Source organism: Pogoniulus pusillus, chromosome Z, assembly GCF_015220805.1.
Source record: "Pogoniulus pusillus isolate bPogPus1 chromosome Z, bPogPus1.pri, whole genome shotgun sequence".
NCBI classification, from domain to species: domain Eukaryota; kingdom Metazoa; phylum Chordata; class Aves; order Piciformes; family Lybiidae; genus Pogoniulus; species Pogoniulus pusillus.
In genome coordinates this window covers 75289127-75317061 of record NC_087309.1, presented here as the reverse complement: position 1 = coordinate 75317061, position 27935 = coordinate 75289127, and the positions used below count along the sequence as shown (strand labels likewise).

General features: G+C 39.0%; 1 protein-coding gene across 2 annotated transcripts; it reads left to right on the top strand.

The window, feature by feature from the left end:
- The first annotated feature begins 135 nt into the window (after positions 1-135).
- Positions 136-27880, top strand: KIF27 (kinesin family member 27). 2 transcript variants are annotated; one of them, XM_064140099.1, is made up of 17 exons: positions 136-984; positions 1534-1734; positions 3006-3964; positions 13984-14127; positions 16022-16240; positions 16849-17024; positions 17398-17531; positions 18064-18219; positions 19283-19488; positions 20317-20514; positions 20816-20926; positions 21333-21509; positions 22115-22330; positions 23331-23537; positions 24297-24495; positions 25004-25162; positions 26919-27880. In XM_064140099.1, the coding sequence occupies exons 1-17, from the start codon at positions 675-677 to the stop codon at positions 27383-27385; spliced, it is 4239 nt and encodes a 1412-aa protein (XP_063996169.1). In that variant the 5' UTR covers positions 136-674; the 3' UTR covers positions 27386-27880. The 2 variants fall into 2 exon arrangements, with proteins under 2 accessions (XP_063996169.1, XP_063996168.1); XM_064140098.1 differs by having other exon boundaries at positions 24989-25162.
- The last annotated feature ends 55 nt before the right edge of the window (positions 27881-27935 follow it).

Here is a 27935-nt window from a genome sequence, read left to right as displayed (position 1 = left end):
GGCGCCTGGATTCCGCGGCCCCGCTAGCCCGGGCGCCTGGATTCCGCGGCCCCGCTAGCCCGGGCGCCTGGATTCCGCGGCCCCGCTAGCCCGGGCGCCTGGATTCCGCGGCCCCGCTAGCCCGGGCGCCTGGATTCCGCGGCCCCGCTAGCCCGGGCGCCTGGATTCCGCGGCCCCGCTAGCCCGGGCGCCTGGATTCCGCGGCCCCAGACGGCTCCAGAGACCCAGGCGTGATCCCGTTCCGGGCTGCTTTCAGGTTTGGAGTAGAGAGTCCTCTGCGAGATAGAACAAATGCGGCAAACATACCGTCCCACTTTCAGAATACCCTGCCAGCAAAAAACGTACTAATAGTACGTCCTCCTGCTTTGTAGCAGCCAAGAACACGCGATGGGTCGGAGTAGATTCTCGCGTTATTGTGTGAAATACTGAAGATAGTTTTTATCTCCCTTCCCCCTACCTTGGTTAATTATAAAAAAATTAAAAAGCGTATGTTGGCATTTGAAAACAGTGCTTCCTAGGGGATTAAAATCAATGCACCTGGATAAATAAAACTGGAGTTGACCAAAATGTGGTTTGTATCTGTAGTTTTCCAGATATTTCTGACGGTGGTGTACTCGTTTTCTTACTTGCAGGCATCTTGTTGACTATGTAAGTACTCAGTGGGGAGCACAGGGATGGATTCTGGCATGGAAGAGACACCAGTTAAAGTTGCAGTTCGAGTCAGACCTCTGCTTTTCAAAGAAGTACTTCACAACCACCAAACGTGTGTAAGATTAGTCCCAAATACCCAGCAAATTATCATTGGGAAAGACCACGTGTTCACTTTTGATTTCGTCTTTGGCAAAACCTCAACCCAAGAAGAAATTTATACTGTTTGTATTAAGCCTCTGCTAGTGTCTTTGACTAACGGATATAATGCTACAGTGTTTGCTTATGGACAAACAGGTTCTGGCAAGACTTACACCATCGGAGGTGGACCCATTGGTAGGTTGTAGAAAGTTGGGGGGGGGTTGTACAATTTGTAACATGCTGTTTTTCATTCCTCGTTTTAACATGCAAGCTTTAAAAAGTTAAACCACAAGAAAACATTCTGTATGTACAAAATCTTATTCAAAAAGATGTTTTCTAGGAACTCAACCCAAACCTAAGCATTTACATGCTGAATGTGACAAGAAGGATTGTTTAAGTTTTCTCTTTCTGTGTGCATAACGATTAAGGATAACTGTATAGGCTGGAGAGACAGACTGCAGACTGCTTTTTTCCTGAGTCTCAGCAGTAGAAATAAAGGCATCTATACAGTGAGTAGTATGGATTTAAAGGAGACTCCATATTTTTCAGAGTTTATTGTGACATTATGTAATTTAGATTTTAACTCTGAATCCTGCTAATGGATGCAAACAAACATTTTGAACCCTAGAAAACTGAGTATTTACAAAGCAATGCCAAATCTCACAGACCTATAAATCTTCAGTCTTTGTAATTTATGCAGCAGAATGACTGTGGTCTTCTGTGACATCTTTGCTTGTATTTTAGCATCAGTTGCAGAGGATGAAAAGGGCATCATCCCACGGGCTATTGAGGAATTATTTCATCATATTTCTGAAAACCGTAACATTGATTTCCATGTGAAGGTATCTTACATAGAGGTTTACAAAGAAGAACTTCGAGACTTATTGGAGTTGGAAACTTCTGCAAAAGAATTACACATCCGAGAGGATGAAAAGGGAAATACAGGTAGGATTTCAGCTTTAGAATTTAGTGTGTTTGGTTTCATTTGTGTGCCAAGAAACTCTTCCCATCTCTTGAAAATGTGTTTTCATTACTAATAACTACAAACAGAAAAATATTCATATAAACTTATTTAATCTGATGTGGGAGTTTTAGATGCTTGTGAACAGTGCCATCAGAAATGGCAACAAATGGTAAAGTAGAAATACCGTTAACTGCTTCAGTAAATTTTTGTCTAGAAACACCATAGCAGGGTTGTTCACTTGAGTATTTTAAGGTTAAACTTTTGTTTCTATGAGAATGGCAGTTTTTAAACCACTTATACTGTAATGTTTGCTTGCCTTTCAGTATTAAATGAGTAGAATAAAATGCCTCATTAATAATAGAATCTGGTATTTTGGAGGCCTTGAAATCAACCCTTTTCCTATAGTTCTGCTGTCCAGTAGATGAAAATATTAGAAAAAAAATGTGATATTTTATTGTGTAACTGTATCATCTGTTCTGTTTCAATATTCTTTATATTCTTATATTTAATACCAAGATGTTGTTGCATTGAGCTGGTGTAGTTTTCTTGTCTGCAGCTGGAAGAAGGTGCCAAGTTAGCATAGTATCATTGCTTCATAAGTATCCCACTATATATTTTGAACTATTTATGTTCTTTAGTGCGGATTGAGTCACCTTTAATACTTTAGTTACCACATATTTCGTTAAAACAAAGAACAGAAAATATGCTTGGTAGGGCTGTTTGGTAGGAGCACTTGGCAGCAGTACCTTTCCACATTATTAGATTGCTAATAGGTAGATAGATCAGAGGCTCAACTACCTGAGCTATATGGAATAGACATTCTGTTCTTGTCATAGAGTAGAAGTAATTTCTACTAAAACCTTAAAAACTTTATTTATTTTTTGCTCCCTGCACCTTTTCTTGGGGTGGGCAGAATATCTTTAAGCTGCTTGTACTTTTTTCTAGGTAGTACTAGACTGCAAATTACACATAGTGAAATGTTAATGAGCAAAGCTGTGCATTGTGTCTAAGATACAGCTTCTAATGTTATGACACAATATGCCCATATATTAAATACCTGGAGGTTTCAGATATGTTGTACTTAATGCTTTTCACATATCGATGTCTTGTTTTTCTATAAATGTATGCTATGACCTCATAATAATATTTTTCTGATATATGTTTATGGCTTGACTGCTTCTCATTGCTGTAAACTTCTGCTGAAGTGTTTAAAAATAATTGAATTATTCTTTCTTTGGTTTGGTGTTTGTAGTGATTATTGGTGCTAAGGAACTCCACGTAGAATGTGCAGATGAAGTGATAAGCCTGCTGAAAAGTGGCAGTGCAGCTCGTCACACAGGCACAACACAAATGAATGAGCACTCTAGTCGATCTCATGCCATTTTTACTATCAGTATTTCTCAGAAACAATCTGCAGAGTCCCAGAAAAATACTGATGCTGAACAAGATTCATCTGGTAAATCAGTCCAGAAGATTGCTTCAAAATTTCATTTTGTAGATTTGGCAGGATCAGAGAGGGTGGCAAAGACTGGAAATACTGGTGAGCGCTTCAAAGAATCAATTCAGATCAACAGCGGTCTGTTAGCCCTGGGAAATGTCATCAGTGCCCTTGGAGATCCTAAAAGGAAAAATATACATATTCCATACAGGGATGCTAAAATCACTCGTATTCTGAAAGACTCTCTTGGAGGAAATGCTAAGACTGTAATGATAACATGTGTGAGTCCATCCTCATCAGACTTTGATGAATCTTTAAATTCCCTCAGATATGCCAACAGAGCCAAAAACATTAGAAATAAGCCAGTTGTAAATTACAACCCCGATCAAGACCGTATTGACGAAATGGAACTTGAAATCAAATTACTTAGAGAAGCTTTGCAGAACCAGAAAGTTGGTAATCAGGGTTCACATGATTTAAATCAAGAACAAACTCATATAATTTCTCTTGAGGAGCAGCTCACCCGGCTTCAGGTTCAATGTTTCAATTATAGAAATTGTGTAGATGAAGCCTTCCCATTACTGCTTGATTTGAATGGTGATGTTAGCTTAGAAAGAAATCAACGGGACAGGCTGCAGAGGTGGATCACTATGGCACAGGAAGTAAGGAAGGAAGCTCTCAGCATACCAGAAACTGATACAGAGACTGGGACCAGCCAAGAGCCGCTTCACATCACAATTCTTCAGCTAAAGAAGGAACTAAAGAAAAGCCAGGTATTTAATTATAAATCGATTATTTAAATAGCTATGTGAAAGACCAGCCTGCTGAATCTTGAATTCAATTTCAAAAGATACCAACCTTTAACACTTACTTATAGTTAATTGGACAATTCAAATTGAACTCACAATCTTGTGTATTTTTTTGGAGGGTCTTAATTCCTGGGACATAGCTTTATTTTAGTAGATGACACAATACATGATCATCTTGGTCAGTATAGGGATAAGTAATGTTATATTTTGGCTAGTAAGCTTCAAGATGATTCTATGAAGCTAAGCTGTTTTATCTGTTGGATTTGTTTGATTTGAGCTATGCTAGTTTGCTAAGTCTGACTGGAGTGGAATTAATTTTCTTCATAGCATCTTATAGGTTGCTGGTTTAGATTTATGAGCAGTACTGTGCTGATAGCATAAAGGTGTTTTAGGTCTTGCTGAAGAGCATTTGCACTGCACCAGGTCTTCTCTTTTTGTCTTTACCCTTCAATTAATAGACTGAGGCATGCAGAAATGGTTGAGTACACAAACACACAGTGCAAACCAGATGATGTGAGCTAATAAAAAAGAAATTTCACACTCTATGACGTGTTCAGCAATAAAAACAGAGAGGGGGAGTTTTAGGGAAGTTAGCCATATTTTGTATGGGAACTTGCTGGGCAGCAGTCAGCCTTGGGAGTTTTCGTTTCATTTTCTTCTCTTCTTCCACTTCACCTTTACTTTACACCTGACCCACAAGTTCTCTTGCTTTTACTCTTCCTTTGCTCTTCCATTTTCCTACTGGGGCTGTAATGGGTTGGGACCTCCCTCCCCACACTACTTGGATTTACTCAGACTAACTCAGATGGTTTTGGAAGTAAGAGGAAGCTATGCTTACAGCACTGCAAAATTTAAAAGCATATATATACAAGTATTTACAAATATATATACACAGAACACAAATATGTATACACAGAACTCCCAGACAAAGCAGATTGCCCAAATGGGCTCATGGGTCCCTGACCCCTTCAGTGTTTCGAACTCCTTCTACCTCAGAAACTCAAACATAAAACAAAGACCCATAGCTTATGTGATTAGTTGCTGAAATTAGAGGTGAGGTGTCAGAGCAGGTGGGAGCTAGAAGAGGAAGTGATCAAGTGACCCAGAGTCCATACAGAGAAAAGTGAATGGGACAAGTCCTGGGAGAGAAGAGCTGAACATTGTTTGTGTTTTGACTTTTTATCCCACTCAGGAAACCAATGAATGATATAGACATAATCCTTGGGTTTTTTTTTTCACAACCAATGATCTAATTTCTCTCAATAAAATATTTGAATTAGCCTCAAACCAGCACAGGGGCTGAGAAAGCATGTGAGCGAGTGGCTATGTATGCTTAGCTGCTTACTGGGGTTAATCCAGAACAGTCCTTTTTGGTATCTTAACATATGGCTCAAAGCCTTTAAGATGATAACAGATTTGATTAGGGCATGCCGGATTAAACTTCTAGCTGTTACACCTGTTTAGTTGTTATTCAAGTGGCTATTGCAGATCATAACACTCATTTCATTTGGGTGCTGACTTGTGTGTTTTCTTCCGTATTCCAATGCCTGATTCCATTCTAGCTACAACAGACTACAAGAATCATTAATGACTATTTCAGATTTTGCTTTTCAGTGTGTGTTTTATCACTTTGTTTTCCATTGTTTGGGAGATCTATGATAAAGCCACCGGTCTAATCTGGTATTTGGGTCTTAACATCACTGATGTCTTGGTACGTCAAGAACCATCTCATGAACAAAACCAGCAACCATATCTTTCCCCTTTTCTCCTCTGAGAGACATTTTGTGGAGAAACAGAAAGTATCACCTTCCTCTCCTCCAGGACAGGTTTTTATGCCCTTGATGTGTTGTCTTCTCATTTCCTTCAATATCTTCATGTAATCACATGGTCTGTATAGGTCTGTGTTGTGCTTCCAAATTTATTATTGATAAAATGAAACAACTAATTGGTGATGCCATACAGAAAGATGCTGTAAGGCACCTCATCCATAGGGTGGCGGGGTGGATGGGAATGTAGTGTCTCTGATAGCTTGGCATTTCATGTCTGAACAGACTAGTAAACCCATCAAACTAATACTCTATTTGAAGGGTGTGAGGCAAAATACTGTGAAGTCACAAAATACTTTGGTGACTTCTAAAACTGTGGTGGCACTGTCCATTGTTCTCAGAGATACAAAAGAGTCTCCCATTAATGGACACTAGGTAGATTTCCTGTGCTGAAACCAGACGAATGCACACTAAACCAAAGGCCAAACCCTCAACTGTAATGCTTGTGTAGTCAAGAAGAAAGAGTGGAATAAGGGGTCAGCTCAGTAAGAGCCCCTTCTGACATAAGGAGAAGAATCAGAAGAGGCAGCTTGTTTTGCAGAAGGACAAGGGAAGAAAGATATAAAAATCATAAGAGGTGGAAACAACGCAGTCTCTACCCATGGCCAAATTCCAAGATAGGCAGAAAGATTTCATCCCTCAGCAAGATGAGCGCTTACTACCTGGTTGCTGGGATAGTGAGACTTAACAGTCTAGAACTAGAAGCTAGAGAAGTACAGCAGCTGGGGTCCATTGGTAGAGACTGTGGAATTGACAGAGACAGGAGAGGACAGCCACCTGCAGCTTCCAGTAGTAGCTCTGGCTGAGCACAAAGGAATTATAACCCATGAGACTAGTGGACAACCACAGACGAAGATACCTGGAGTCTTAGGGAATTAATGGTGGAGGCAGTCTACAGTGATGTGGACAATAATCCAGCCCTCAGTGATCTGGAGGAAATACAGTGCACATGATCTGTGTGGCAGAAATATATACAGAGTGCACTGATGTCTTGTGTCAGTGTGACAGATTATGCAAAATTAATAATCTCTATTACTTTTGATATCCAGGCCATAATTGTTAATAACTATGAAAACTGTTTATTAACATTAAAACTCGCCAAAAAAACTTATTCACAAGGTTCAAAACATTCACTTTGGCATTTTTTACACACAGGGAACAGGCAAAACTAGAGCACTTATTTCTTAAAGTGGCAAATGCAAACATTATACTGGAAGAGAAGATTCTTGCTGTTGTTAATTGTACCACTTATCCACTAGATGAACACAGGAATCTCCTTTCTGCTTATGGCAAAAGGCAACTAATGAATTAAAAGAGACTTTTAAGTATTTACACAAAAAATAGTATCAGACAGTACCCAAAGCACATGGAGGGGTTGCTGTTGAAGTTTCCCAAGCTCTTTTCTCAGGAAGCTGGGAGTCTATAGCATAGTCTCTGACCTGGTTCCTCTTGATTTCCAATTCAGCAGAAGCCTTGCAGAGAGGCAGGCAGGATGCAATGTGATCTGCAGTCTTGGCACAGTGTCACACTGGCTATGTAGACTAATCGTATGCAGGCATTTAGAGCCTGTTCCTGGTAAGCTCTCCAGGGCATGGAGTTTCCAGGCAAATTCAGGATGCAAATGAGGCAGCAGCAGCACACTGTGCTACCTGCTCATCCCTTTTCTCAGTATTCACCCAAGACTAATGGGGCTTTGGACATAGATCAGCCAATCAGAATGGCACTTTGCCAAGCTTGACTGTATTAGGTGAAGCCAGGGCTTTTGCCCTCCCCTCCCACGGTTGCTTCCCCCAGCACAGAAGAAAGGGGGCAGGAGGACATGTTTGGACAAGCCAGAGTCCTTCTTTCCCACAATTGCTTCTCCCACAGCAGAAGCCGGGGGAGAGCAGAAAAGCATGCCTGGGCAAGCCAGGGCAGGGATATGTCCATTTTTGGCCTATCAGGCCTACCACAACAGCCAGCAGTGATCATTTGGGCTGACATAGGGGCACCAGCTTTGTATAGACTGGTCTGCTAGCTCCAGTGGTACAAAGAGAATTTATTTTGCTTCCTGAGATGGGTCTGCATCTCAGCTGAGGAAGAATGAGCATGAGGTCTGGTAACTCATAAGACAACGTGAATAATCTCTTTCCCTTCTTGTCCCAGTAATCCAACATCTCAGCTACCATGAGTCAGCTTTTTCCCTGCTCAAAAGAAAGGGAACTATTGGCATATGCTACTCTGTAGTTCTGTCTGCATGACTGTGGGGACAACATGAGGAAGAGAAATGTTGTGACTATGGTGGTCCTAGAAGTCTGTGTACATGAATTACGGGAAAAAAACAGTGGTTAGAAAGGGTACTTTCAGGAATATTGCTGCTCTGGTTGCTCTCAACCAATTTCCAAGATACAGTAGATGGGTTGAGGACCCCTTCACTCCTTCTGATACTGATTCAGTGGACTTGCGTCAATGTGCTTTTGAACTCACACCTTCTTCCACGGAAAGATCATGCTGGTCTGTAGCAGGATTATGTCTGTGAATACTTCTTCTAACATAATTTGAGCAACAGAGATACATGGACTCATTTTGTTATGTGAAGACCTCTGATTTGCAATTACAGGAGGTGGGTAATTAATGCTGTAGTTGAGAATAAAGAGGCCTTCCCTCTGGACAAGTGGAAGAAAGAGAAAATTTGATTTAGTTTTGGTGGTTGCCAGTGCACCATATACCTAACTCTGTGAGGATACAAGGGGGCAGGAACATCTGTATTGCTGGAGTCACAAAGTGATCCCACTTGTTTGTGTTAGAAGCTGAAGTGAGCCTATAGGAAGTGACTGAAGCATCCTGTTGTTACCAGTCCAAAGACCCTGTATATCCTTGCCACTAACTTTCTCAGAAGAAGGTACTTCAGAGCTCTGAAGAGGTACCACAAGGCCTTCGATGTAGCCACTGCAGGTTCAGAGAAAACTAAACAGCTGTGTACCTTGCCTGGCTTCTTAGGTAATCATTCTGTTGTGGGATTGCTGTGTGTTGAAGAACAGCAAGTGCCAGCTGCTACTATGATACTGCATCATATTATCCTAGCTGAGATTCCCTCATTCATGTGCAGGATCTGATTTGTTAGAGCAAGCGATTAATAAGACTTTCTTGCCCTTTAATAGTTTCATATAGTCAGTGTGAAAGTTTCTTAGAGGGTGGAGGTTTACAGTGGGCAGTCATAGCCTCAGTGAAGTCATACCACCATTAAGTGGTATGAACATGAGCCAGCAGTGTGCCCAGGTGGCCAAGAGAGCCAGTGGCATCCTGGCCTGTGTCAGGAATGGTGTGGTCAGCAGGAGCAGGGAGGTCATTCTGCCCCTGTACTCTGCACTGGTTAGACCACACCTTGAGTACTGTGTTCAGTTCTGGGCTCCCCAGTTTAGGAAGGACATTGAGATGCTTGAGCGTGTCCAGAGAAGAGCGACAAGGCTGGTGAGAGGCCTTGAGCACAAGCCCTATGAGGAGAGGCTGAGGGAGCTGGGATTGTTTAGCCTGGAGAAGAGGAGGCTCAGGGGTGATCTTATTGCTGTCTACAACTACCTGAGGGGTGGTTGTGGCCAGGAGGAGGTTGCTCTCTTCTCTCAGGTGGCCAGCACCAGAACGAGAGGACACAGCCTCAAGCTATGCCAGGGGAAATTTAGGCTCGAGGTGAGAAGAAAGTTCTTCACTGAGAGAGTCATTGGACACTGGAATGGGCTGCCCGGGGAGGTGGTGGAGTCACCGTCCCTGGAGCTGTTCAAGGCAGGATTGGATGTGGCACTTGGTGCCATGGTCTAGCCTTGAGCTCTGTGGTAAAGGGTTGGGCTTGATGATCTATGAGGTCTCTTCCAACCTTGGTGATACTGTGATACTGTGAAGTGCTGCTGTACCAGATGTACTAGAACTCCTGTATGAACTGGAGTCAACAGCAGCCAAGCAATAGGCCATAACTGATATTGTGCATGCATTTTTCTCAATCTGTTTTTAGCAGAGTGTAGGGCAGAGTTAGTTTTGTTGTGGAATGGTGTCCAATATGAAATTATCTGCAGTGGTGTCATGGTCCAAACAGTGGAGTCATGGTAGCTTGTTAGCGTGATCTCAGTGCAAAACACAGGTGACTCATGCCAAGGGGTTTTATTTCAATCAACAGTGAAACCTTATTGTGTGGCTGTAAGAAGTAGAGAAGAGTGAGAAGAGAAAGGAGAAAAGTAAAATTAAGAGAGGAAGGTGGAAGTGGTCCTTTAGCTACCAACAATGTGACAATCCCAAAGACATCACTCTGGTCCCAAGGTCCACTCCTGCTGGTCCTCCTGTTCTTCTTGTTGTTGTAGCCTTCTTTCTTTTTGTTGCTGGAAGAGACCTCTTCTGTTGTAGTGAAGGGCAGAGATGAGAGCTCAAGGAGAAGATTTTGAAGCTCTTGGTGTTCTTGGGGCTCTTGAAGCTCTCTGAAGCTCGAACCTGTTGCTAGGAAGACATTCTTTATTATTAATGAGCAAAGTTCACTTAAGTCCATGGTTTCCTTAGCAACACCAAAACATCAATCTCTTATGGTGGCAGCTCCATTCTTTGGTTCCAAGACAATGGTCTTAAACAGCAGGACTGTCCATCATAGGTGGCAGGTACAAACCATTGGTACCAGGCCAGTTTCTTCACACAGTCTTGCATCTGTACCAGATTGCATTGTGTGGAAACAGCAACTTAATCAGTACCTTATTGTGGAGTAGGCCACTGCAAACTCATGCTAAGATGTTAGCAAGTCCTGATGACAATAATGAGACAGAGAATGCTCTTCAGACCGCTCCTTACAAGTGGAAGAGAGCAAGAACAGTCCTGAAACAGTGCAAAACCCTGGAGTGCTTGCAGTGCGTTGATAACATCAACTCTGTGGGGCAACAAGCTGAGGAAGTATTTGAGAAAGAGAAAAGAAAGTCCCGATTCTTCTGAAATCTGATTTTGCTGTGAAATGAAAACAAAGGAGCTTTATGAGAAATCTACTTTTCAGAGAATAAAAACGGCAAGATGGGCACCGACACATCCTAGCAGATGCGATCAGCAAGATAAGATTCCCCAGTAGTTAGGAAAAGCAAACCCAGGCACTTGTGGCATTCAGGAGAATGCATGTTCCAGATTATAGTTCATTCTGTAGTTCTTTCTGTCAAGGACTGACAGATCCTGTCATATTGTGGGAAACTATAACAGGTGGAAGGCTGCTGTGTGGAATCCCTCATAACAAGTTCTAGAAACTGCTGAAGAGAAAGGTGAATGGAGTCAAGTTAAAGGTAAACCAAGTCAACACGCAGAAGTGAAAGCCATCCAGTTGTCCTTAGGTTTCAAGGAACAATGAAAATGGAGAGTACTTGCTCCATTCCAGTGCTTGTAACACCTTATGTTCCACATACCACCACCCAAAAAAGTCTTAGTCTTTGAAAAATGTCCCAGATGAAGAGCACAAGCTATCCAGGACTGGAGGACAGAATTGACTCTTATGCCTTTCCAAGGGTAAGAATGAGGATACTGCACACTGATTGGGAGTTTAAAGAGAGATTCTGTTTACAAGAGCACCCTTTCTGAACACTGGAGTGACACTGGCCCTCTTCCAGTCCTCAGGTACCTCCCCTGTTCTCCATGATATTTCAAAAATCATGGAGAGTGTTACAGCAACAATATCAGCCTTCCCTCAGCACACCATCAGAGCTCATGGATTTGTGCAGTTGTAGTTCATCCAGGCTGTATTTAACCCATTCCGTGCTGGCCAGTGGAGAGTCTTTTTGCCTCCAGTTTTGCCTCCTTACCCCGAGTTTTATGAGATTCCTGAGGGCTGGTCTTAGCAGTGTCAGACTGAGAAAAAGAAGGCGTTCACTGAATCTGCCATCTCTGCATCATCTGTCACCATGTCTCCCACCTGGTGACATACAGATTAGTGTAAAGAGTCTCAAGTGAAAATTAATTTTGTACCTTAAAATACCTGTACACTAATTTGAAACTGAATGAAGTTCTGACATACGATAAATAACTCAGAACAGTTAGTCTGAGTCTGTCCCATACTGGAAGTAAGAATCTTATGGTGTCACCCCATTTCCAGTTTGCACACTGAAGTGTGTTAAGTCTGTAGATTGCTATCTTACAATTGCATAGACAAATGATGGCTTTTCTTTGTTCTCTGTCAGTCTAAATCACAGCTTTTACTTCTTGTTTTGCTTTAGTAGTTTAAACTCGAATTTCTCCAGGTGAGTAGGTTATCCACAGCCAGGAGAAGATGGACAGGGAGTGGCAAAAATAAACAAAACAATACAGACAGTAGAGCTAGGCTTGCATATGACCAGATTTAATAGGTAATAGTGGACCTGTTATTGTGTACACATATGTACTTCTTTGCTAACAGCTGTGATTGCCTGGATGATGCTGTTTTACACATCATAATAATACTGGCTTAGTGGGTTAGCCATAGCTAACAGCCATATTCATACCCATTCACATCTCCGTCTGCAGGAATCAGGTCAACTATTTCTGGCAGGGACTAGATGATCTCCAGAGGTCCCTTTCAACCTCTGTCATTCTGTGAGAGAAAATAGGAAGAACAAGAATGCAAAAGCTTGTGGGTTAAGGTAAAGGCAGGAAGAGAGTTTACCAATTAAAAATCTCAAATTAGGAAAAAAGATATTGCCAATTAAAAAATATATTAATTACTCATTTGGGTAGTGGGGAACAAAAGACAAATGCTAAATTGACATCTTTCCTCCCCACCTTTTCCAGGCTTCATTCCATACTCGCTCACTGCTGAGTGGTGCAAGGACATAGCAGGGTGGTCTATGGTCAGTACATAGTGATTTCTCCCTCCTGCTCTTTCCTTCTTGCATCTGTCCTCCAATTTAGCATGGGCCCTGCAGGAGTAGCTGCAGGGCCCATGCAGTTCTTTTGTGAGTATCGATCTGCTTCAGCCTGAGTCCCCACCAGGCTGCAGTATCTGCTTCTCCATCATGGAACACCTCCTCTTTCTATTCCTTCTGGTGTTCCCTCTGCTTTTTCTCACAGTTTGGGTTCTCTCCTGTGCTGATTGTCTGTCATTTTGTGCTCTTTCTTCAGTATATTGTAACAGATGTGCCACCACCTTGTCTGAGAGGCTCAGCTGTCCCCTTTGGTGGGTCCAGTGGAGTTGCCTGGAACCAACTGTGTCTAGCATGAGGAAACCATGGCCTTTTTTCACAGGCACCCTCCTTGCACTCACCCCCACCAAACTCTTGACATCTACACCAAGTACAACTCAGTAACTATATTCTGGTTTTAGTTACATATATTTAATTCCATGTTTTAATACTTAGTTTTCTATCACTTCATCCTACCTCACTGTGTCACCACGCTAACATCTGTGCAAGCTTCTTTCTGTAGTTGGCTCAGTACTGCATAATGATAGAAGAGCAGCAAGATACATTCTCGGACTACATTTAGTAGAAACATTTGCACTGGTACCTTGACTTTGGAAAAAAGTTCTGTTCTCTAAAGAGGCATCAGGTTCTTGAGTGCATTGAAAAAAAAAAGCTATCAGAGTTGTCTTTTCTTGGAAGAGAGACATGGATAAACTAGGTATACAGAAGTATTCAGTTTTATACCAGTAAGACAGGATGTGTCCACACTTTGTGTTTGGCTTCTGTGGGCTTTCTGGAAGAGTAACAGCATTTGGACTATTCATCCACAAGAACATATAAAGAGGCATTTTAATGATTTCTTTAATCTCTAGGCTTTTATCTGAGTTGCAGAATGAGGACAGCTGTCCTTATGATTTAATTTGAGAAGGGTGTTAATCTTGTGGTTGATGATGTGATGTTGTGGCTGCATCTCACAGCGCCCTAAAGAGAATAATTTGATCTAGAGATCTACTTCAATAAAATAGCATGGCTGTGGGTACTTTACATGCTTTGGAAGCAATACACTTGTTAGAAGAAAGTCAACAGATGAAATGGAAGTGAAGAAATAACAAGCAGAAACCATAGGCAACCATTTGGAAAATTTGCCATACATGCCTCAAAATTTTGCAGTTCTGATCACATATTTTAACAAGAGATAAGGTGTTGTTATGGGAGGTTTTACAATTCCTCTGTCATTTTCCATCTGTAAGAATAACGTCCCCTTTTCTGCAGCTGAACTTTTGTCTTTATTATCTAGCAGGCTTTAGTTATGGATGAAGAGGTATTTAGCCAGAAGGACCGTGAGCTACGGATACTGCAGAATCAGATAAAGACATTACTACAGGAAAATGAAGAACGACTGGAATCTTTAAAGGAGGCTCAAGAAACACGTAGATTACAGGTATTTTTAGTCTGATACATACCACATAGACGTCTACCAAACCACCCTTCCACTGTATGAATGCATTTAGTGTTTTAAGACTCAGGAATTTTTTTTGGACATAACTATCTGTCAGACATTTATTTTGCATTAGAACTGCATCACTTAATTAGTTGAGTTCATCCTCTGGATGAAGAACAGCTCTGTGATTCCTGAAGATTTTATATCATGCTAGCTACACCAGAGCCTTCCCATATAATGAGGTGAATCATTCACCTCCTCCATGCTTCTTAAAGCATAACACACACTTCAGGACAACTAAAGAAGTAGGATTAGAAAGGTCTTAAAAGATTCTTTAGAATCTAAAAAAAATTCTATAAAGATCCTATAGAATGCTTTAACTGAAAGGCTGTACAGAAATGTATTTTTGTGTAGTTTCATTAAAAAATGAAATATCACTCCTTTTTGACTTTATAAGACAGAATTTCATCCTGATTTTTTGAAACAAAACCAACAAAAAACAAACTGAGTGACACAGTAGAAACACCACTTGCCTCCTTTCTTCTCCAGATTTTGTGCTTGCTAACAAAATTATGGTGGGTAGTATGTGTAAGATATTTCAAGATCCAGGAGACTGTTAGTAGTTAATATTCTGATGTTTCCTGCCACATGGATGATAGATAAATTATCTGACTTTTTGAAAGAGAAAAACATAAGCGTGGCTAGCTAGTACTCTTCTCCTTATTCTTCTTCTCCTTTTTTATCTTCTTTGCTGATGGTTTGGGGAGAGTCAATCAATGAAAGGTAAGTATACTAGTCATCAGCTTTTTCTTCTCTCTGTCACCTTCTTTCTTTTCTGTCACCTCTGGGTATATTTTTTTTCTTTTTAACCTTTAGTGTCAGCTTATTACACTGAGGTAATGCTTACATAAATTGTGGAAGCTACAAGGCAGAGATAATGAACAAAAGTAGTCATAGTAACTAGAATCTCACTATTGCTTTGTAATCACAGACAGGAGAGAAGCTTGAGAGGTCTAAGGCACTGTTTTGGTACTTAATCCACTGAACTGCCACTTTTATTTTAAAACATATGAAATAGGTAGAATAATGAAAAGCAAATGCTTCTGTCAAAATTGTAAGTTATATTCACAGGAATATGTAGTTTAGTGATAAGTGATAGTATAAGAGCTTCTAAAGTAGCAGCTATTAGACAGATACAACTTCCTTGTTGTTACTAGGCCAGAATTTAAAGGTACTTTGAAAAGAATTGAAAGGAACAGAAAGAGTTGAAAGTAGATAAAATTTTGCCCTTATGGATGAGTTTAGGCAAGATAGGTTTTGAGCAGTGCACAGAGACTGCTCTAGGAGAATCAGCTAATTTAGTTTTCCAGACTAGCATTACCAACACATTTGAGGCTGGGTAAAAGAAAAAGTAGCCCATACAAGGGATCATGTACATGTTTATGTCTGTTCATACAAATAATATTTAAATTGGAACTACTCAAAGAGGAAGCCTGTAAACATGTTTCATTAACTAGGCTCAGCCCATGTATTTTATTTGAACTTTTGTGTTGAATTCCTGTTTTATTTCTCCATAAACATAGATAGAAAGCAAGCATGGGCTGACAAGTATGTCATCCACATCTCACTAGATACCTAGGTAAGCTACCCTAACTTACCAGGGATAGGTCTTAGTGGACAAAAAAATATTTGAGCGGGCATTTGTGTGTTAGATTAATGCTATGTCATAGAATTTTCAGTTTGCTACAGAATTTGTCCACGCACTGCAGAAGAATGTGGGGTCAATGTGTGATTTACAAGATTTGTGGCCTTTGAAAGAATTTAGAAATTGTGAACATGATGCAGACCTCATCATCAGCAACAGCTTTGCTTTACCTTTTTTTTTCTCCATGAGAATGAGAAAATGGTGGAACAGCAAATGGTTATTGATCAGCTGAAAGAAAAACTAGAGAAGTTTACAGATGTGAAAACCTTTGGCTCCTCAAGTGCTTGTGCAGATGGGACAGCTGGTGGGACAGCTGATGTGACGTCCGCAAGAAGGCCATACAGTGTCCCACTCACAAAGAGTCTGCTGCACTCCCTTCACCCACCTTCAGCGACAGAGACCCGGAAGGTAACATCTACCCAAATGTTACATGTTTTTTTTCCTTTACTTTGTTAGCAGTTCTAGCTCAGAAATTAGACTTGTCATAACAAATGATGGTGGTTTTCTCAGGTACTGTTCTGCTTCCTACTAAAGACTCTGAAAAAAAATACTTTTTAATGTCTTTTTACAGAATTTTAAGAAATGTGGATGCCTACAGAGATGATAAGTACTAAAGGCTTTAGTCTTTTCTGGTGTTTTCATGGGGGTTTTGAGGGTTCAAATACAAAGCATTATCAAAATTTAATTACTATTCTTACTGATATATTGAATACATTGGGTAATGAGTTCCCAGCAGTGCCTTCTTTCACATTTGGAGCAAGCACTCCAAGCTCTTGCAAAATGTTCTGTTACAAAGGTATTCAGAATTACTAGAGAAAACCTCAGTAGTTTTGCTAACAAACTGAGGTGTTGATACACTTTTAAGTGGAAATATTTTTTAAAGGTCAGTGAAGAACTGCTAAATTGTTGCAAGTGTTTTTACCTATGTTCTAGTCTGGGTGATTTCTTAAGTGTTGTGGGAGCGGATAACACCCAAACCATCACATCCTACCATGTTTTTGTGTGTTTTTTGACAGGTGCACACCAGCCCCCCTGCCTTTTCCCTGGCCCGAGTAATGGCACAATTCCATGCTCGCAGACAAACAATGCTGAGCAACATAGAAGATCAAGATAAAGTCCTTCACTGCTGCATCTCTGATCAAAGCGATGAAGAGAAAGAAAATACAGGCAGCAAAAAGAAAACCTTGTTTAAGTAATTTTTTTTTAATGTTCCTTAATTTTGTTGTTATCAATAAATGTATAGCAAAGGCAGTATTAGTGCCTAGTTCTGCCATAATATGAGACCATGATATTACTTATGGTAAATTTACAGGACCAACTCAGCATAACACAAAATGTTTAATAAATACAGGGGTTTGATTTAGTAAAGATTTCATAATCCTTGTTTTGGGGCCAGATTCTGCTGTGAAGATTGGAGAGATAGGGAGATAGAGACTAGATGAGAAGGTACAAATGCTTAACATGAATTTGAGATTCTTCTCTCCTAAGGTCATGTACTTACCATGAAGCTGAAAGAAAAAGATCCCTATGTGTTTGGAATGTCCCATGCTTTCATTCTTCCATAGGCATTCCATAAACAGAACATGGACACAAAAGCAGGCTTCTCTGTGCTTTCTTCCTGATCTGAGTGACATGGAGTGTCAAGTAGACAAGTCTGGTTTATCCAAAAAGTCTGTGCTAGAGACTGACACAACCACAGGTAAAATGGAAGCAGATCTTGTTACAGCATCAGAATATGCAAGAATTCATTCAGCACACGTAATTATTTTTTCCTAGTAAAATATGTGTATTTGATACAAATATTTATTTTTATAGCCCCATGTAGGCTTTTGAGATTCTCTTCTTCACTTTTCTGAAACTGAAGTCAGTGACCTTGATGTTCAAGTAATACTTATTAGCCAGAAAGCACACGTCAAAAAGCTGTTCAGATATAAATCTTTAGTACTGCTTCAGTGAAAGAAAATAGATACCATTACCTTATCAGATACACAGTGACATAGTTTAATGAATGTTTTCTGCCACTAAGGGTCTTTGAAATGCTATTTCATATACACCTTTCTTTTCCTGCTCAGGCACATGGTAAATAAAAGGCTTTAAGCTATTATCTCTTTTTGATTCTTCTATTCTGTCTGGAAGAACTCCACACATACCACGTTCCAGAGCACTACCTTTTGCAAATGTGGAATGTATTCCAGCTTTTTAAACTCCGTATTGCTTTATTTTCTTTCAAGGTGAAGAGATTGACAGCCTCCAGAAAAGTCATGTTTTTAACATGCAGAAGTTAAAGAATTCAGAGTTGAGACTCACTGAAGCCAAGCAAAAAATGAGAGAACTTGCACTTAATATCAGAATGAAAGAAGAACTTATTAAGGAATTAGTAAGAACAGGTAACTGGATACTGTAGGGGAAAATTAGAATTAAGTTCAGAAGTAGAAGAAAAGGCACAAAACTTCTGAGGTCTTGCATGCTTTATTTTTTATGTTACTATCTTATGCACGAATACTTAAGTAACATATAGGTACATAGTGTTCATTAATTACTTCTTACGTTTGCACTGAAGGTTGTAAAATTTGGTTACAGCCTACTCTTCAGTGATATATAGATGTGTTTGTTAAATAATTTTTTCATTGCTGATTATTGCTTTTACCCAACAGTAGCATATTTTTTCCTATACACTCAGTGCTACTTATCTCTTCATTGACACATATTTGTCACATGGTGACTGGGATAGGAAAGAAAGCACATGACTCTGCTGGTAATGTAAGCATTCCCAGCACTACAGTAGAGAAGCAGAAGTCAGAAGTGGATGAATGGAAAGGTCAGTGTCCTGGCTAGCCTACATCCCTTACATGTCTGTCTTGGCATCTATATATGCCTGCTGTAAACTAGCCTTATGATGACAGTAAGATTCTCTTTTCTTAGCCCCTTCAATCCCTTCACTCACACTCTTCCGTACATAGCTTCTCTTGAAGTTGTCTTCGGGCACTGAGAAAGATTCTCTGTCCCCAGAAATAGTACTTTGGAAAAGAACATTCAAACAGGGCAAGTCAGGGAGTAGAAACACAATAATCTAAAGTTGTTTAAGTAGGTTGTTAAGATGAAAGCTGAGACATAAACAAAGAGCATATTCTTCTGAAAAAGAAAACAAAATTTATGAAACACAAGCAAGCCATTTTTGCAAAAACTACACTATGCAGAAGAATTTAACTTTATTTGGCACTCAGGTGGCACTTTACTTCATGAAATCCCATCACTTCTGAAGAATTGAGATTTAAGACTCCTTTGTCTGTACTCCAAAGTTAGAAAGAAACTGTATGTTCCTTTAGGGTTGGAAAATGTCTTGAAAAATATTAGTAGAACCAGAGTGAAGTAAGTAATGATTCAATTACAGAATACTTTTCAACTGATTTTCTTGATATTTTTAAACTATTTGGATATGGTTTCTTTAAGGTAAGGATGCACAATCTGTCAGCAGGCAATATTCTTTAAAGATAACTAAACTGGAGCAAGAAATTGAACAGGCCAAAATGGAAATGGCTAAAACACAAAAGCAGCTTCAGCAGTTGGAGAGTAAGGAGTTGACAGACGTTGCTGAGAAAGCCAAGTTACAAAGAGAGTTCAGGAAGAAGATGGATGCAGCTAAGTTGAAAGTGCAGGTACTTTTTACCTGATCATTAAAATTTGCAAATCTCTGTCTCATTGTCACCTCTGAACCTTAACACCAGTTTTACACAAAGGAACCTCGCTATGGTAGTTAATGATAATCTTACTCTTACACTCAGAATGGTTTTTAACATATATTTGGTTAGATATGTACACTATTTTCTTGGTAGATAAGAAACCAAGAAAGAAGTGAGATGAGATTCTTCTACACCATTGTGTGTTGCACCATAAAAGAACCTGCACAAAAAGACCATTACTAGTTTATCACCTACCATAAACAAAATCAATGTTTTATGAAAATCCTATGTAAATTCTAGTTCTAAGCAAATGTGATGGTTTGCAAGATCAGGCTCAGTACAATCATATTTATTTAGCACTGACCTGCTTTTAAATTCTGTTATACCTAAGTTACGTTCTGTATCTGACCAGCTTAGATGCTGTTTGTCTCTGGGTTCTAGAATGATGGATTAGACAAGGCTCAGGCAGAAAGAAAGAGGTAGTTGGCTTATTGGCTTGAGCTCTGGACCAGCATAATGCCAGCACAGTTCTCTGCACGTTTTCCGGAACTGTGTCTGTTGTTAGATTTTACTACTTCCATTATATTGCCAAGCGTGAACAGTATTGTTAGCTTTTCATGTTGCTTAAGATTAATTCTGCCTGTGCCTACTTTACCAAATAGCTCAGAAACCACAGCAATAATGAGTGGTTGTTTTACCAGTTTGTTAAGTCTTGCTAGGAATTTGTTGAAATGAAGAATGAAGTTGAGTCATTTTAGTTTAAATTTTCCTGCTGCTAAGCTGAAATTTGTCATGAATATTCAGGCCTTACAGAAGAAGCAGCAAGACACTAAGAATCTGGCTTTATTATCTAACCAAAGCGAGAGACGAGCAACAGAACTTGAGCAGAATGTTGCTCAGATGAAGCATCAGCTGACCCAGCTACAGAAGAGACTGTGTGAGGAAAGCATAAAAAAGAAGCAACTAGAAGCAGAGATTCAACAGGACCAGCAACAAATTAAAGTAGGATTCCTGCTGTTTCTTTAAGACAAAGAGTGAGATGACCCATTTTTACCTCTGCTTCCACAGAGGCAATGAACTATATTGCGAAGATTTCCGTAGATTTAAGTAATTACTTTCTTGACAAATGTCTATAAACATTTTCATGAAATCTTGCTTTTTAAGCTTTTAAAATGTACTTTATTCCATGATGTCTAGCTCTGATTTTCAAATTTACATGTAAATTTGGGTCAGTATTTCAGATTAGATATTTGTGTGGACTCTAGATACATTGTGAAAACTGACTGAGGCTTTCTGTGTATAGGAACTTCAGCTGAAGATGGAGGAACAACAGAAGATACTTAAACTTAAGGATGAAGAGATTGCTACATTTAAAAAGAAAAGTAATCCAATAGGAACGTCACTAAAGCTACAGGTAGATAATCAATTTGGAGTGGTAGCTAATAAATTTTGAGTCTTTATGAGTAGCTGATCTTGAGAAACTCTAATATGGTGATAATGGACTAGCTGAATTCTTGTGGTACCTTCCAAAAGTAGAAGATGTAATTGTTCTTGGGAAAATAATATATTTCATCAAAGGCACCTGATAAAAATTTCTGAGTGCAAGACGTAAGAATCTAACATTGATGAACCTCCTTTTAGGCCAGTCAGATTTCTGTGCTAGTCCACGTAAATTCTGTTACAGAGTTAATGTTATTATTAAACAATGTGAATTTCTTCTAAAATTTAAGCAGTTATTCTAAAAGAGGAAAAACACAATCATCAAATTCTGACCCCAAAAGTTCTGATTAATGCTCTCTGGATATCTATTTAAACTGTAGAGATTAGAAGAGCAAAAGAAATGGCTGGATGAAGAAATGGAAAGAACTCTCCAACAGCACCAACAGTTAGCAGAACTAGAAGAAGATTTAAAGAAAAGAGAGGCAATTGTAGCCAAAAAAGAAGCATTATTGCAAGAAAAAAACCACCTGGAAATCAAGAAACTGAGATCTAGTCAGGTGATTTAAGAATGGAACTAACCACAGTTGTAGTGCTGCCTGAAAGACTTGGGGAGAATAGTTTTTATTCACTTTTTCTCACCCAAAATTCTAACAACAAAACAGTATGAACTGTGGAGTTCTGTTATTGCAGAGCATTAGATATGTAGATGTGGCACTCAGGAGCATGGTGCAGTGGGATTTGGCAGTGTTGGGTTTATGGTTGGGCTCAGTCACCTTAAAATTTTTTTCCAGTCTAAAGAATTCTATTATATAACACAGTATAAAAAAGTTATTCAATCCTTTTGCAAACTAGAGAACATGACAAGGAAACATTTTGCATTATTTACTTTTAAGCAACAAAAGTGAATAGAAATTGAAATATTGTAACTTAAACCAGCTGTCCCCTTCAGGTTTTAAGTGTGCAGAAAACCGCACATTGAGCATTTGCTTTCTTACATCTTTTGAGTGAATAATAAATTTTATGGTAGCTGTCTACTGAAAACAAATGGGCTCCCACTGCAAGAAGCAGACAAGTCTTCCACTGCAGAATATGATGATCTCACCTACATTTTTCTTACTGAAAATCTCATTTCTGTATCTATGGTTGCTGTGATTATTTGTAGGTTTTAAACAAAAATAGTATGAATTTGTCAACTCGCCTAACTCTGCTGGATCAGGAACTATGTGATAAAGGTATGCAGCTTCAGGGCAGCACCACTGAAGACAAGACAGACATTTTGGAAAAAATTCAAGTTCTCCAGACAGAAAGGGATCAGTTACTCAGAAGAAGAAATAGTGTGGATGAGAAACTGAAAGATGGTAAACTGCTGTCAGCTGAAGTAAGTAAGCACCTCTGAGATAAACAGAGGTTTAAGAAGTGTTATGTATTAAAATGTTTGAATCAGAATCTAAATTGCCTCCAAATATTATATAAAATAGAACCAAAGAACTGAGGCTGGGTACTTTTGTAAATAGCAATGTTAGAATAACTCCCATACACCAGTAAGCAAGGTTTATGTCCAGAGGAACTTAATCCAGATAGTGCCTTGAGAAACTCTACTGGCCTACAAATCTCATATAATGAGAAATATGAGAGCTATAGAAGTTCATTAGTTTATCATAGGTATATAGTTTAATATCAGGACATAGAATGAAGCAATGTACTTGCATAGTGATGCTCCTTGATTTTTTTCCATAGGATTTTTTGAAAAAGGAAACTTCATCTGAATATGTCTATATTTTTACAGTGAAAATAAGTCATATTTCTTGAGTGGTCTGCACTTGAACCAATCAGTATAGTTACATTGAATAGATTTATATGAATACAGAAATTATTTTTTGGTCTTGAGATGGTCATGTGGCTGAGCTGATAATGTGTCAGAAACAACCCTACTTACCTCAATCTCAAAAGCTTACTCAGTGCTTCAGGCCATGCATTTCTGCCAGTTCCCTACAGAAGCTGTGGTCACCAAACTCATTACTTGACCTGATTTATTGATTAACCCAAAAGAAAAGTAGCACAACCAAATAAAATAATAGCAGAAGAAAAAGCAGACTAGGGGAAGGAAGGCAGAAATATTAAAGAAGAGCAATGGCTTCTGGTTTTGTGGTGAACCATTTGAGCAGCCTCTGTATCATGGAAGGTACACCACAGGAGGAAAAGAGCAGTGCTCTAGATCTATAGCCTTACCTCTTATTTTTGCCATCCCATTCTCTCTACTATTTTGTCTTGCCCTTCAGTTTTACTCATGAGAATGATGTTAAAGATATCTTATGTATGGAAAGATCAATTCTATACTTTCGCTTTTTTAAAAACATCTCAATCATGTTTCTCTGTAGGAAGAACATGTCCTTTTCCAGCTGGAAGAAGGAATTGAAGCCCTGGAGGCTGCTATTGAATACAAGAATGAAAGTATTCAGAACCGCCAGCATTTGCTTAGGTCATCTTGTCAGATTCTTTCACAGAGAGAGAATAATGTAATAGGAAAACTTGTTTCCCTGTCTGCTGTGGAGCTCAGAGCTATCCTTTTCAAATATTTCAACAAGGTTTGTTTTGGCTAATTGCTAGTATTGTATTTTCAGTGACTATTCTAGAGACTAAAAATAAATTTAACAAGCTTTTGCTGAAAATCTCTTCAGGTTACATAGATCTGAAATTAGTTCAGATTTAATTTTTTATTATTATTATATTAACCTAAAGAGAATATTTGTATGTTACGTTGTATGTCTTGGTTTGAGGTCACTAGCTTAAAAAAGGTACTGCAGATCTGCACATTTCCTTGCTCCTTTCCAGTGAGTTGCTAACTTTTGGAGTGACAACATACTTAAATAGTGGTGTTGCATTGAAATTCTTCCTTCGTAAAGGTCACACTGGTATTCCTATGTATTTATTTTCTGAAAATCCAATATAAAATTCTGTTTGCAGTGTGTGTAGCCACACACTGAAGAATCATACTCATATCTGGAAATATAAAAATGAAATGGTGTGTCTTCGTGACCTTGGGTGATTTTATGAGCAAGTTACCTGTGGGGTGCAAGTTGGAAGTTTTCCAGAATCAGAAAAACACTGTTGTTTCACTTTAAATTCTGCACAGGGTACTGAAAAAATCCACTAGTCCATGTGATGAAAATGTCTAGAGCTCATTTCTGAAGTGTGAACTTGTAGCAGCCAGCAATTGTGTTTCAAATATAAGCATATGTCTTGTGGAGATCATTGCTTTTGTAGGCTTTAATCTATTAAGCAGAAGGACAAAAGTTTGTATTTAAATGGTTTGACAAATGAAAAGAACTCTATTTCTTTCTTAGATTGTTGGCCTACGTGAGTCTGAACGTAAATTACAACTGCAAATCGAAGAACAGCAAATGAAGGTCATGGACCAGGAAAACATGATACTTGAATTAGAATCTGCACTTGAACACATCAAACTGCAGTATGACAGGCAGCTAACCCTACAACAGAAAGAACATGAAAAAAAAATACAGTTAATACTGCATCATTTCAAAGGTATTTGCATCTGGGAAGGGGATTTTACAGCAAGTATTACCTTCAGTCACTAATGACAAATACTCTACTACTCTACTCCAACTGAAAAAAAAAAAAACAAAAACAAAACAAAACAAAAAAAAAACATTAAAGGCATAAAAGTTCAGAGCTGTATTTTTGTTGTCACTCTGATGTTGTTACGTAGGATGCTGAGGAACAGATGTGCAGTGTCAGTATGAACAGAAACGCAAATATATGTTTCAAAGCAGGATCAGAATATTTGTATTTTCATATTGAATTTGCTGATAATGGAACTTTGACAGATACCAGTCCTGCTGAGCTTGATCTTCTAAATACTCCTATTAAAACTGACAAACACATTTGGAAGTACCTTCTTGATGCTGTGTTACACAGTTAAAACCTACAAAGTGCAAGCATTGTCAGATAGGTACAAGACTTACTGTGGTTGGACACTTTGGCTTTTGGCACATAGATTATTTGTTTCTTAAATCAGTTTCGCTTGTCCTAGAACAAGACAGTGAAGGTATTGCAGAAACCTTGAAAGGATATAAAGTCCAGCAACTGGAAAAAGAATTATTTTTCTATAAGAAAACCAGCAGAGAGATGAAGAAGAAATTGAAAGGCCTCTGTGGAGAATCATCCCATCAATTACTGACATCAACTAAATGTAAGTTATTATCTTAAACATTCATGCAATTGTCAATAGACCATTTAAAGGGTGTTCAACTCCTTGTTTCAAAGGAGGGACAGCATTGACTGTAACAGTGGTATACCAGTGGTTTAAATTCTTGCTCCCTTTTCTCTGGATTCTAATATAATATCAGCATTTACAACCTCAAACTGTTATGGTTAAGAAAAAGGCATTTTACTATCTGAAAGGGTATGAATGATGCAACTAACAGCTTTATAAAATACCATACTCTTAGATAAGGTGTTCCCAGCACTTGATTTCATAAAAGTTACTTTTTAGGACATTTTCAGTGAAGAATTACATACTTGCAGTTGCTAACTAACTTCAGTGGTTTAGTAAGGCTAAAAGAGAAGATTTATGTAGTTGTAGGGAAAAAAAGGAGCTTTCTAGTGTGGTTCTGTGCATTCACACACACAAACCAGCCAAACAAACAACAAAACAAATCCCAGAACAACCAACCAATTGCTAGTGTAGGTTTTCAACTGTTCCATGTCCTGCTTGTTGGAATCTAAACCTGCAGCAGAACTATTCAGGTGAAGGAGAAAAGTACATTTGATTTCTGTCACCATTTTGCTTGCCTCATACTTGTTCATGCCACCACAAACACCTCACTTGCACAACAGAGCCTTCTCTACCTCAGTATGAGGAGATACACCTCTACAAGTCACAGAGCACTGCATCAGGCTGTCCAGAGAGCTTGTGAAGTCTCCTTCTCTGGAGACTTTGAGAACCCATCTGGATGCATTCCTCTGTGGCCTGTGCTAGATAACCCTGCTCTAGTAGGCAAGTTTGACTCAGTGATCTCTGGAGGTCCTTCCAATTCCTAACATTCTGTGATTCTTGGCCTTATGCTTTTTTCTTAAGGTTCAGCTTGACTGGCTCTTCCCTTTTTTCTTTCTACTTGGGCAGTGCCATGCTTGCCTAACACAGAGATGTTGCTCACATGCCTGCTCCTAGTGTGAACTAAGGCCCAGTCTCTGGGCACGATAATGAGCCAACACATTCATTACTATGAAGTACACTGTCAAACCATGAATGTGAATAGTCTAGAGCTTGTATTTATAAGGAGGCATGGATTAAGACCATCCTGTATTTAGTATACAAAGAAGCTTGTAGTTCAGGACATGTATCCATGCAGGAAGGCGTCTAGCCTAGCCAAACTAGAGCAAGTTGAGAGAAGACACCGATGAGTTGCCAACTTTTAAAAATACGTATGTTCACAAGTCTTAATTAAAAATACTCTTTTTTTATATATATATTTTGAGGCATGCTGCAATACAATGTAATAAAAACACTTCAGAAATTAGTGCTGAGCTTTAAAATAAAAGCCATGTCTGTACATTGCAGTCAAATTTGCAGTCGTTTTGCATGTTGTGCTACTGTAATTGCTGGCTGGTTTTCAATACATGAAAAATTCCAGATTTGACTGTCATGGTTCAGTTGTTTTAAGACTGCCAACTAGAATACATGTCAAGTTACAGTGGTGAGGCTTCTATTACCAGCATCTTGTCAGACAAAACTAACAGGTGATACCACTGATGTTTTTGTAGATGACAAACTTTTTAACAGAAAGGATAAAATGTTAGGTGCTGATAATTTTTACTGTGTGCACACTACAAGTTACTAATGCTATAAAGTCACACTGACAACTAAGAAACATTTACTTCTTGATGGCAGGCACTAAGAAAAGTTGTAATTTTAACTATTTATCTCCTGATAATTTTTATTTTAGGTAACAGTGCTGGTAAAAACACAGGTTTGTCCAGGCAAGATGAAGCAGGAGTTGCTTCTGAAGAATTCAAACTGACACTTAACCCTGAAACCAATAGTCAATCAGGCAACATAAATGAAACAGAGAGAACAAATATTTCAAGAGCACAGCAGAATCCATACAGCCTTGGAGAAGTTCCTTCAGGATTTGGGGACAACAAAGAGTGTTTGTCAAGCACTAGTGATCACAAAACAGGAACAGATGCTCACCCTTCAGAATCTCATCCACAGCTACCTACTGTCATGCAAAGAAGAGAGACCATGATACAGTTTGAAGAAATAATTCCAATAAAACTGTCTCGACGAGAGCTACGTTATATTCCTCCTTCTGAATTATCTTTGAGACGATCAAGCCTTGGAGTTGGTGCCACTTTTGTTGCTCCGGATTCCATTGAAATAGACAAAAAGCCTAATGTCACTAAGACATAGTTACTCTTCATTACATTTGTAATTGCTATTGCAACTGTATTAGATTTCTTTTTTTCAAGGTCATTAAGTATAAACCATCAGTAAAGTGCTCTCTAGTTCTCATTGCCACTATTCAGTCATTAGGTGTTACTTTCACGTAGTTTCAATGAACCTGAGATTATTTTAATTAACACAGTACTTAACTTTCATTCAAAGGCCTTTTTATACTGAAGAACTTATCGTATTGGTTTGATATTTTTGCAATTAGCTTCAAAAAATACTCTTTCCAAAAACTGCACTGTGAAGTGCACTGCACTTGCGCAGGATGCATTTCCCAGAGCAACAATGTACTTCACTTTATAGAATCAGAAATAGTAACAAAATACTTACTTCGTGATGTAGCTAGAAAATGTAGTTGCCAGACTGTCACTTAGTATTGATAATGACTGGCTCCTGTACACTTTCTGTCTTAAAACATCTTACACAGAGATAAATTTGTTCCCAAAATGAAAGACAGATTTACTGACTTTTTGTCTTCTTTATGGCTTATTTATGAAATGAAGATAACTGC